Source organism: Rattus norvegicus, chromosome 4 (assembly GCF_036323735.1).
Source record: "Rattus norvegicus strain BN/NHsdMcwi chromosome 4, GRCr8, whole genome shotgun sequence".
NCBI classification, from domain to species: Eukaryota; Metazoa; Chordata; class Mammalia; order Rodentia; family Muridae; genus Rattus; species Rattus norvegicus.
Window position 1 is genome coordinate 6,378,436 of NC_086022.1, and position 12,506 is coordinate 6,390,941.

General features: G+C 39.2%; 1 protein-coding gene across 3 annotated transcripts in view; it reads right to left on the reverse strand.

Annotated features, from left to right (window-relative positions):
• Window positions 1–12,506, reverse strand: part of Ube3c (ubiquitin protein ligase E3C) — a 101,255-nt gene that overhangs the window by 54,605 nt on the left and 34,144 nt on the right. For all 3 annotated transcript variants that reach the window (XR_005503372.2, NM_001427087.1, XM_039108546.2), the window contains 3 exons: window positions 5,800–5,886; window positions 1,896–2,053; window positions 1,500–1,732 (listed from right to left, as the gene is read on the reverse strand). Coding sequence is in view for 2 of the 3 variants with exons in the window: in NM_001427087.1 (NP_001414016.1) it covers window positions 1,500–1,732; window positions 1,896–2,053; window positions 5,800–5,886 (478 nt within the window). In the remaining variant the exon portion in view is untranslated. The remainder of the gene's footprint in view (window positions 1–1,499; window positions 1,733–1,895; window positions 2,054–5,799; window positions 5,887–12,506) is intronic.

Sequence of the window (12,506 nt, forward strand, 5' to 3'; positions counted from 1 at the left end):
ATTATAAAATATCCAGTAGGAACAGTAAAATTTTATCTTCCAGTGTACACAAAACCTGGGGTCCTACATTAAGGGAAGTGTTACTAGCAAAGAACCCAGAGCTTAATTACCCATAGATAAGAAAACATACATGTTACCATATGGTTCAAATCCATGAACACTTACACAAGCATTCCAAGTCTGAAGTAGGTGAGATAGTTTATTCTAGACAGCTAGAAAAGGTGCAAGATAGCCCATCTTCAAGGAAGGGCTCGGCAGGCAACTTTTAAGGTTTACTTAGAAACACAGAGAAAAAGGTGATTAAAATAAATTGTGCAAACATGTATCACACCAGTCTGCACAAATTATGAATTTAGTGATGCATTAGGCCTGTATTTGTGCAATCAAAACATTATCAGTTACTCTCACTACTGCTAATGCTTATGCTTCTAAGTGAAATGTGTTGTAAAATCAGGCAGGATGGGCTGCAGAGAGACTCTCATGGACTTGTAAGATGAATAAGCAGTCCTTAATTAGCCCATCAGGTTAAGTGCAAGCATTAATGGGTCTTTCCTAAAGTCTAGCTTGACATAGTTCTCCAAACATGGCCAAGAAGAAAGTTCCATTAGCAATATTAATACAAACTTAGTTGATCATTTTCATTCAATTAACTTCTTTCAATTAAACAGATAGCTTGACAAAAGCAGTGATAAAAGACCTGAAGGGACAGCTGATGACTCTCATGGAACATTAGTGTTTGAGAGGTCGCTGGTATTAAACGGCCTGTAAATCTAGCATTCAATTTGGAAGATGCATTTCTTCTGCTCCCCTTTAACGAGCAATTTTAGCTGACTAGATGTGTTTGCAGCAGAAATTGCATAGGGGTCAGAGTCAAGCACCTTTTTCCTGCTCTTTTCTTTTTTTTTAAACCTCATCACCCACTCTTGCCAGCATTCCAGCCATGGTACCCCATTACTATTTTTTCCATGGTTAGAAATGAATTCATTGTGGAGTAATTTATATACAGCATGCATTAAAAACTGGCTCATTCTACCTTTTTGATTCCATCTTATAAAAGATTAAAAATAATTTTTACCAAGATTTTTCTTTTAATGAAAAATAAAAATGAAAACACTTAAAATTTTTTATTACTGTTTTAGCTTGTCAAGGATAGCCTTAAGACATTTTACATATTGATAACTATGAGGGTTTTGTTTTTCACCTTCTGCTAAAAAGTCAGAAGACAATGTTTGAGAGTCAGTTTTCTCCTTTTACTGTGTGTGATACAGGACTTAGTTCAGGTCTCCAGGCTTGGTAGAAAGAACCTTTATTTAATGAGCCATTTCAAAAGCACAAAAGCAATGCTTTAAAATGAATCAGATATAAAATAAAGATAAGGTTTTTCTTTAAAGGTTTTGTAGATTAAAATTATGCCTAAAACCAACCTCCAAATTTCTATTCTTCTAAAAGAAACTAAGCAGAGACAAATGTGTGCTGGGTCGTTCTGACATGGCACGTACCTTGAACAACTGGACCCATCGCTTCTGCTCCATCTGTATGCAGTGCTGCATCTCAGAATTAGTAGTCACCCCAATACTCTGAAATGCGCTGACATACTCTTCCCGAACTTCCGGCTTTGTTTCTGGATATGCTAGCTTGATGATCCCCAAGCAGGCATCTCGAAGGCATCTCGACAGCAGGATTAGCTCCTCCAGAGTGAAAGGCATCATGGATAATTGTCTCTGACCTACAACTATAACAACACAATCTTCAACCAGTGGCTTTTGTTTTGTTTTGTTTTGTTTTCACTACACACAGCAAAGGGAAAAGAAATAGAAAAAAGAAAAAAGAAAAAAAGCCTTTCAATTACCCTTAAAAACTGATAGGCCATCAAACCCATTTTTCAAAATTCTTACCTTCTATGGGGTCACCGAAAAATTCGTTGTCATGTATGGAAATCAGTGAATGACTGAACAAGGAGCTGAAGAGGTAAAAGAGTGGGATGATTCGACTAGAATCTTCAAAAGACATGGGCGAACCCCTTGATATCACCTGAAGCAACGGCACCATAGACCTAAAGGAAGGGCAGGGAAAAACAAAACAGCTTTTAAGATGAGGCTTAGGAATTAAGACATCAGATAATATACTCAATGAAAATAAATTTACATCAACAAAGAAACTACTTAAAAAAGGAAAAGTTCCCCCAGAGACAACACAAGTTAGTAACTGGCACCAGAGAAGACAAGAGAGACCACCAGACCAGCCTTTCTGATGTGTGCCTGTCCCTGCCACCTGTGGAAAAAGGCAGTGACTGAGAATGGACAGAGTCCCAGGCCAAAGCCCTGGAGAGTGGGAGATGAAGATTTGGTTCCTGCATGGAAACTATCCCCTCTCCCTCAACTTCTATTTAACAGATACCAATATATGCAGCAGGACAGAACATTTTACCTAGCCCCTGCTTACAGGTAGGTTTATTACACCTCTACTTTGAAGCCAAATTAGAACCTTCATCTTCCACTCCTTGGGGCCTTGCTTCTCCTGTCCATGTTTATACGTAGCTCCCTTGCCTGCCTCATAAATGGGTCTGTAGAAAACTTTCAGTTGCTACAAGCTGTGATTGGCTCCTTTCTCTCTCATGGAAGTCTGTCATATGGAACACATAGCTCTTTCCAAACAAGAAAGCACTGTGTGCCCTTTGCAATGAGACCTGCAGATAAACTCATGGGTATCTATTACACCCCTTTACACTCTCTGTAGATGTTGTCCACAAAAGTTATGGGTGTTTTTTTGGAGACCAGATAGCCCTGGCTGTCCTGGGATTTAAGAGATCTACCTACCTCTGCTGGGATTGAAGGTCTGCAGCACCACTCCCAGGTCCCAAAAGTTGTATTTGGAGACAGGAGTAGGAATGAAGTTGGAGAAACTAACACCATACATGCAGGACGGCAGAGTAGACGTCTGCCTGTTCTTACCAGGGGTTGGGGGTGCTAGGGTTTGGGTTGGTGAGTGAAGTAGATGCAGATGAGGCATCTGCCTGATGCTGCCTTCAGGAAAAGGTCTAGAACGAGAACAGGAACTCTCTGCAGCTCACAACAATCTGTAACTCCACTCTCAAAGGAGCCAATGCCGTCTTCCAGGCTCCTTGGGTACTGCCTCCATGCAGACAGAAATACTGTCCTTCTCCACTACCAAAGCCAGGAAAGCTGAGAGCTGACTTAAGCATGTATAACAGTGGTTTCGTCTCCTGCTCAACCCGACGAGAAGAGAACCCGGCATATACTTTCTAAGTGAGTCCTCACTGTGCTACGAAGCCACTTACAAAAATTCTCCTGAGACACACAAAAGTAATTAATTCACTGCCATATAGTTTTGATATTAGTAAAGATAATGGTCATAACCCTTTAGATCCCAGGCCTATCAATGCAGAGCCACAAAAATCACATAACTAATGAGTATGTAATATGTAAGAGAACAAGTGTTATACAGTTGCTGTGTGGCCAGTATTTTCCACATTTAAGCAGTGATTAGCACTGAAAAAAATCACTCCTGCTGTGAATCCTGGTCCTTACATTACCATAAGCCACCTCGAAATCATACAGGCAAACAATGCTGTTAACCAGCATTAACTTATTTGTTCTTTCCTTAATTTCATGAGGTGAGCAAAAGAATTTAATTATTTTCACTTGAATGATGGAAGGTAGAATTTGGAAGAAGAGTTACCAGTGCACCCTGCAGCCAGGGACAAATGAAACACAAGACACTTAGAAACATCTACTCAATTATCCTTCTGAAATCAAGTCAATCTCAAGAGACTTGGAACCAAAGAGTCTACAATTTAACGTTGATAGGTATGACACCAAAAGCTAGTTGAATTACAGATAACCAATGGAACTTCATATGAATCCCTGCCACCTGTGTCCACCCTCAGAATAAGGATTTGCACCTGTCTGTGGAGAATAGTCCCTCTCCTCATTAAAGAGTTTTCAGCTTTTCCTGCTGAATAATCTCCTGTTACAGACACCCTAAGTCCCTCAGTGCAGTGACCACAGTGAAGTAGTCTGTGGCTACCTTTGGTGAACAGTGGTCTGTTTGCTGGCTGCCAGTTGCTTCAACTTCAGTAAGCCAGAAACCAAACTGCCTCATTTCAATGGGAAATATTGGAAAGAACACACTTGGAATAAAACCATGGCTTGCAAATCATCTGCCAGTGGGCCATGCACTTGGGAGGAAAGGGCAGGTGGATCTCTATGAATTCAAGGCCAGCCCTCCATAGAGAGCGTTCCAGGACAGCTAGGGCTGTTAAACAGGGAAACCCCATTTAGAAAAACAAAACAAATCCACTAAATACGTCTGCCTACCCCTAGATTTGTATGCTGTCCCTTGGAGTGAGGGACAGACTGCATCTCAGTTGGGTCTGGAACCTCTTGGCTACTAATGAGATGATGAGGCGGACTCCCAAGTCTGACAAAGGTCTTGGGACCTGCTGAGCTAGTCTTGCTGTGAAACTTATCTTCAAACTAAATTTACTGTCATTTTCAGAATATCAGGTGTTTCATTTTTAATTTTGCTCTTGAAAGTAGTATGATAAGGTGTTAAGTGGGAATATATTAATACATTGCTTAGGTTCCTGGAAGGAAGTTATTTAATAAACTAAACAAGCAACAAATTCAAAATTCTCAACTGCCTTTCAAATTTTGCTTTAAAAAACCTCCAACCTTATCCACTGTAAAATAGTATTAATAATTTAATGTAATTAACAGTATCGTTTTTCTTTCACACATCATGACTCCATCTCCTCACCAAAAGACAAATGTCATAAAGAAAATTATCAAACAGACCATACCAGTATCTCTGTTGCTAAGCTGGGGTACTCATAGGTCAATGATAATTTCCTGTTCTAATGATCTCCAATCTCCTCTTGCCCTAAGTAAACCGTTGTTCATGAAAGTAAAGGTCAAGTCAGAAGAATTAAAATGTACCAAAGCTTCTTATTTTAAGTTTTCTAAGTATGAACCTAGCCTAGGTGTCTCTAGTCTTTGTTGATTCCAGGTGAGTCACTCAGCCTTCATGAGTGTCACTAGCCAGTGAGCTGAGAAAAACTCTTATTCACATAAGAATCATTAAGATTCAATTAAACATAAAAGCATTAAAGGAAATTTCCTTACCATTAAGGGCTTTTTCTGGATATAAGGGGTGCACACCCATAGTCCTAGTACTCCAGAAGCTAACACAGGACTTTAAAGTTTCAAGCTACTAGCTAGCTGCACAGTAAAACCCTGCTTCTTTTTGCTTTATTTGAAGAAAAAAAAAAAAAGGTCAGGGGAGCAGGAATTGGTAAGATGGTTTATCAGTTAGCAGCATTGGCTGCTCTTCCAAAGACTGGGGTTCAATTCCCAGTATCCACAAGGCAGCTAACAACAACCAGCTTCAGGAGATTCAATACCCTCTTCTGACTTCTACGGGTATAAGTTACACATGTGGTATACAATCATATATGCAGGTAAAACACCTACACACATAAACTGAAATAAATTTTCAAAAAGAAAAACGCCAGTGTCTGAATTTTTGAAAATAAAATTTCCCTTCAGATAAAGCCACATTCTAATAATGTTTACAGATAATCTAACTGTAAAATTAGGCACTAATTTTTCTTTTGGGGAGGGGTGGGGTGGAGGGTATGTATTTGTGAATTAAGGCCATTCAGAATACACCTTTCTAACATGACAGAACAAGAGTAAGCAGTAATTAGTTACAACCCTTTTTTTAGGTTGACACTTTCCAAGCTCTTAGGCTCAATCTGTAAGCCTGTGTAGCACATACCCTGTGATCATCTGTGTTGTCATTGAAGAGATGAGAAACCAAAGGTGCCTCAAAAACCTGGCATTGAAGGCTAAACTGTAGAGAAGCCTGAAAAGAAAAGAAAAACAGAAGAGTAAGAAATTATTCACTTAAATCATTACTTAGAAAAACAATGCTATACAACTATACAGTAAAGACAGTACACAATTTAGAGAACTCATATTAATACACAAAAGCTCACATCTGACATAGATCCCATTGGTAAAGAAATGAAAAGAGTCATGTACCTCAACTGCAGGATGGCCTGGCTCTCATCTATTGCCCTGAGACTGAGTCCAAGATCCAGCAGCCCTGAGGACATATGGCTACTTTCACTCAAGCTTAGGTTGCCCTCTTCACAATTTGGCTTACTAAAATACAGTAATACTTTTACTCCTAGGAGTTGGGAAGAAGAAAGACCAAGTATTCAAGGCCAGTCATGGTTACATGAGACCTTGTCTCAGAAACAAACAAACAAAAAACACAGAAAACAAAATTTAAATCTAAAAATACAAATCCCACATGAGATGAAATCAACAAAAACACAGACTTATGATGGTAGAAAAACATGTTGGTAAGACAGGAATTTGAATTACTTGAAACATGTTAGAACAAAATAGGAAAATAACTGGATGAGTAAGCACAATGAAACAATGGTTTTTTTTTTTACAATGGAATTAAAGATACAATAGGAATGAACATGAGATAAAAGTGTAAAGGCAGCACTATCACAAGAGAAGAATGTTTATTTTAAATATCAACACAGTAATCTCATGTCCTTTCTATGGCTCCTCTGTTCCTATCATACACTGAGCCTAACATACAAAGCAAGAGGCAGAGAATCCAAATATCCACAAGTCAGTTTGTGGCAGAGCAAGCACAGAGTTAATTCTGCTTGACCATCTTAGAACCAAACTACCTGCCCAGAGACTTTCCAGATGCCTCTTGTTCCTCCTGTGGAAAGTGTGGTGATTAAAAAACAAGTAACAAAAAACAAAACAAAAAAACGCAAAAAACTAGTAATCTGTACCACAATTTATGCTAGTGAAAGATGTTTCAATTGATTATACTTAATTGACTAAATTTTGCAGGAATGTTAATGTAACTGAAGAGATAGTTCAGTGGTTAAGTGCTTTACCATATACACCATGTACATACATACAATCAAAATTAAAATTTCATAAAAACGAAACCAAACAGTGAAACCAGGTAGGGTTGTGGCACACACTTTAATCTCCGAAATTTGGGAAGCAGGGGCATGCAGATTTGCAATTTGAGGCTAGCCTAGTGTTCATAAATTTGTGACCAACCTGAATTACAAAATCCTGTCTAAACAAACAAACATACCAGTGCAACCAGGGAAGAATATGGCCAGCCTGGTCTACAAAGCAAATTCTAGGACAACAAGGGCTCTGTTACACAGAGAAACTTGGTCTCCAAAACAAACACAAAGAACTGAAGGTCTGCCATGTCGGCTGCCTGAGAATTAGGATATTAAACCTGTTCCCCAACACTAAACAATCATAAAAATCTTGAAGTGGCAATGCTCTATTAAGATTATCTATCACAAGTCCCTTCACAATCTGGTTGTATCAGAAAGAGAAATCTTACACACCTCAAAAGTATTATAAACTTATAAAAACTTCTTTCAAAGGTTCATAATGAAGTGGTATCAATACTTGACTAACTCCACATTGAGAAATACCTGGGTGAGACTCAAAATTACACTGGAATCTTAAAAAATCCTATGGAAGCAATGAAAAAATGTTAAAATTATGTATGTTGGCAGGCATGGAGGTACATGCCTTTAATCCCAGAACTTGAGAGGGAGAAGCAAGTGGGTCTCTGTAAGTTTGAGGACAGGCTGGTCCACATAGAAAGTTCTAGGCTAGCTAGGGCCACATAGTAATCCTCTGTCTCAAAGCAAACAAACAACCCAACAAATTAAAAAAACCCATGAGACTAACTAAGCCTTTAAGCACACTGTCTCCTGGCACTATTTTCCTCAAAAAGTTACTTCAAAAGACTATACTAAATGAAAAAGGTAAACGTAAAAAGCAGGTTGGGTATGGTAGCTCATGCCTGTAATTCTAACATTGGGGAAGAAAGCTTGGCATCAAGTTTGATATTGGTCTAAGCCACACAATAAGTTCTAAGATAGTCTGAGCTACAGTATTACAAAAAATGAAGAGAAAAAAATCATACTGTTGAAAATTAGAGCTAAATTAGGAATGTTAATACACCTTGATTCTGAGATGTTTAAAGTAGTTGGCCTTCCAAAGAGCCAATAAGATGGCTCAGTAGGTAAAAGTGCTTGCCACCAAGCCTGACAACCTGAGTTGGACCTAGGACCTACATAGTAGAAGGAGATCTGACTCTTTGCCACAGGTTGTCTGTCTTCTTTCACAAGCACTACGTGGTATACAAATGGCGCTATTCCCAAATAAATAAGAGAACAAAAGGGAATAAAACCCACAAACTTTCTACATGAAAACATTCTAATGGGCAATATTTTGTGTTTTATTTCTTTTCAATCAAAAATTGATTCAATTAAGAATTTAAGAAATTAAAATTTAGGGATGGAGAGATCGCTCAGCTGTTAAAGGCTAGGTTTAAAACCAAAAACATAAGAAATTAAAATTTTAAAAAGTATACCAATTTTGTTTCAAAATGCATGTTTCATTTGAGTTTTATCTGAAAAGAAAAAAACAAAGTCAAAACAGAACAAGGATAAAGAATTACTTCACTTCATCCACTCAGAAATAATAAGAATATTCTGCTCTGTTACATACGCTTGTGCATACTTTTATACTAGATGTTCTTCCTAAACATCATTTTATGGCAATGCTACTAAAATTAAACTTCTTTCTGAAACATCATTTTAATGGCTACATAGTTCAAGTTATATTTAAGGTTAATTTTGGGATTCTTGTACTTATTCAATGAGCAATGATAATAAAACAAACGATTAGACATTTTAATTAAATTACTAAAGGTAATTTACTTTAGGGATTTATTCCCAAGAGGTAAAGAAGTGACTTATTCTTTCTATGTATTGAGACAGATTATCCTATACTATATTCATTTTAACAACCTTGTAAGTTAATTAGGGAAGAACAACAATTTTACAAATGCAAACCAGTGCTTCTGGACACATGGAAGCACAGATGTGAATACAGAAAGGACATGGCTTTTACCCAAGGCATCTCCGGCCTCTTAAGAAACCCGTGTGGCATTCACAGCTGAGGAATGCCGAATGGCTGAGAAACACCTCAAGAAATGTTCAACATCTTTAGTCATAAGGGAAATGCAAATCAAAACAACCCTGAGATTTCACCTCACACCAGTGAGAATGGCTAAGATCAAAAAGTCAGGTGACAGCAGATGCTGGCGAGGATGTGGAGAAAGAGGAACACTCCTCCATTGTTGGTGGGATTGCAGACTGGTACAACCATTCTGGAAATCAGTCTGGAGGTTCCTCAGAAAATTGGACATTGAACTACCTGAGGACCCAGCTATACCTCTCTTGGGCATATACCCAAAAGATGCCCCAACATATAAGAAAGACACGTGCTCCACTATGTTCATCGCAGCCTTATTTATAATAGCCAGAAGCTGGAAAGAACCCAGATGCCCTTCAACAGAGGAATGGATACAGAAAATATGGTACATCTACACAATGGAATATTACTCAGCTATCAAAAACAATGACTTTATGAAATTCACAGGCAAATGGATGGAACTGGAAAATATCATCCTGAGTGAGGTAACCCAATCACAGAAAAACACACATGGTATGCACTCATTGATAAGTGGATATTATCTCAAAAGCTTGAATTATCCTAGATGCACAGAACACATGAAAATCAAGAAGGATGACCAAAATGCGAATGCTTCACTCCTTCTTTAAAAGGGGAACAAGAATACCCTTGGCAGGGAATAGGGAGGCAACGTTTAAAACAGAGGCAGAAGGAACACCCATTCAGAGCCTGCCCCACATGTGGCCCATACATACACAGCCACCCAATTAGATAAGATGGATGAAGCAAAGAAGTGTGGGCTGACAGGAACCGGATGTAGATCTCTCCTGAGAGACACAGCCAGAATACAGCAAATACATAGGCAAATGCCAGCAGCAAACCACTAAACTGAGAATGGGACCACCATTGAAGGAAATCAGAGAAAGGACTGGAAGAGCTTGAAGGGGCTCGAGACCCCATATGAACAACAATGACAAGCATCCAGAGCTTCCAGGGACTAAGCCACTACCCAAAGACTATACATGGAGTGACCCTGGGCTCCAACCTCATAGGTAGCAATGAACAGCCTAATAAGAGCACCAGTGGAAGGGGAAGTCCTTGGTTCTGCCAAGACTGAACCCCCAGTGAACGTGATTGTTGGGGGGGGGGGGCGGGCGGGCGGTAATGGGGGGAGGATGGGGAGGAACACCCAGCTAGAGGGGGAGGGGGAGGGGCTAGGGGAATGTTGGCCCAGAAACCAGGAAAGGGAATGACAATCGAAATGTAAATAAGAAATACCCAAGTTAATAAGGATATTAATAAAGATAAAAACAAAAAAAAACAAAAACAAAAACAAAAAAAAAAACCTCTGGCAGCCTCATAGATTTTAGAAACATAGGATGACATCTGCAATCCTTCTAGCATGTAGGTAGAAATGCCACTCTTTGCATTTTGCTGATGACAGTATCACTTCTTGGCCAAGAGGTATTAAAATAAGATTTATAACAATTCACCTCTGAGATAGGCAAATTCCCAGTATCCTCAAAAATAATAAAAAATGTAAAACAGTTCATCTTGAATGAGCTACTGAAAACCTTCACACACAAACTAGAAGCTTAAAGAAAATCTTTAAATACCCAGCTGTGTTAAATTGACAACTCAATACCAAACTCATAATTTGTCCAGACAGTTTCCCTTTCCAACTAATTGGCTTTCTTTTTATAAGATTAGTAGACTCTAAAAACATACTTTCCCAGCCAAATTTGGCAAATCACAGCTGAGTACTTGAGAATCAGAGAACTTTGTGAGTTCCGGGCCAACCTGGGCTGCATGGGAAGCTTCAAGCCTGCCTTGAAAACAAAACCCTAAGGGTGAAAGAAGACTCAGAAGTTAAGAGCACTTGCAAAGGACCTAAGTTCAGATCCTAGTAGCTACACTGGTAGCTTACATCCACCTCTGTCTCCAGAGAATCTGACCCTTTTTTGGCTTCCCTGAGCACCTCTCCCCGACATAATTATAAAAATAAATCAAGAGGGGGAGCATAAAAGGACACTGTCTCAAACAATAATCAAAACACACACCCAGCTACCCCCCAATACAGCTGATTAGTTGACTAGAGAGGTGTTCACCACCGAAGATGTTGTCCACCCAGTGCTCCCAGTCTTTACCACTCGTTAACACTAAACTTTAAGTGGGATGGCAATAAAAAATGACTCTGGTGCACAATTCTTCCAAATTCACTTATGTTCTTTTCCCATTCTTTTTTTTTTTTCTTGCTTTGACTGGTATTTCTTCTTTACAAGTTCCACATAATAGACAAAGGCTTGTTGATAACATTGTTATCTTTGCTGGAAACGATCATATAATCATTTTAAACAACACAAATGTGTATGTACATACATGACTGAGGTTTCTGCAGCCTATAAACATACACCTCTTTGGGTTTAAAAAAGAAAAAAGCAATATACTGACAATTCAACTATAACACTTAGAAAAACACTGGTTTCCTTACCAAGTATGAGTATCCTGTACAGGGACCTATCATCTAAGACAGCAATGAGTTCAAGCCGAGGGCAGCCAGGAGCAGCTCCCCATACCAGCTCAGAAGACCCACCCCACCCAGCACTTCTTCCATGTACTCCTTAACCTCATCATAGGAAGACAGCAGTCACCCCAAGAAAAGACAGGAGTAGCAGATACACCGGTTGCAAAGTTTCTGAGTGTTGTCTGCAGTATTTCATATCCAGCATTTCAGGAACATGTCCATGCAAGCATGCATACCATTCTTTAGACTGCTCCCTTATTTCTTGAGTGAGAGAACCAGGCCTTCCTAATTTACTTTAGGTACCTGAGATAACAAAGTATTTTACCAGAAGGGGTGTAAGCAATGGTATCTGATAAGAGAACAAGTAAGAAAAAAGCAATTATCGTAAAGAAAAAGTTTGCTCTACTCACACCAAAATATCAGACCAATGCACAATTTACTGCAAAACTGTAACACAACATGGCCAAACACAATATTCAAATATTCAAAACCGTTCAAGCATGTGAAGATCATCTTCTGAAAGACGAACTAGGCTCTTATTTTGTAGCTACCTTTGTATAACTTAAAAAACTGCTGTCCCTCAACAAGGTCTGACACTGCTCTTGATAGGAAGTTCAATGAGACAATGTGAGCTCAACAGTCAGCTCTTGGGACCTCCCAGCACTCATCTTCAGCACTCATCCGAGAACTAGGCATCGATTTCATCCCCACTTCTCGGTATCTCCCTGAAAACTCTCCTTCTGGATTGTAGCTCTGCACTTCAATATTCAGTCTCTCTGCTAGTTTCTGTGCTGCGAGCTTTGCCTGCATCTCCTCATAATTCTGCTTCTGTTCTTTCTCAGGGCCAACGACTCTTCTAAGGAGAGCAGCTGTGCAGGCAGGTGGTGGATCAGAAGAAGGTCTGC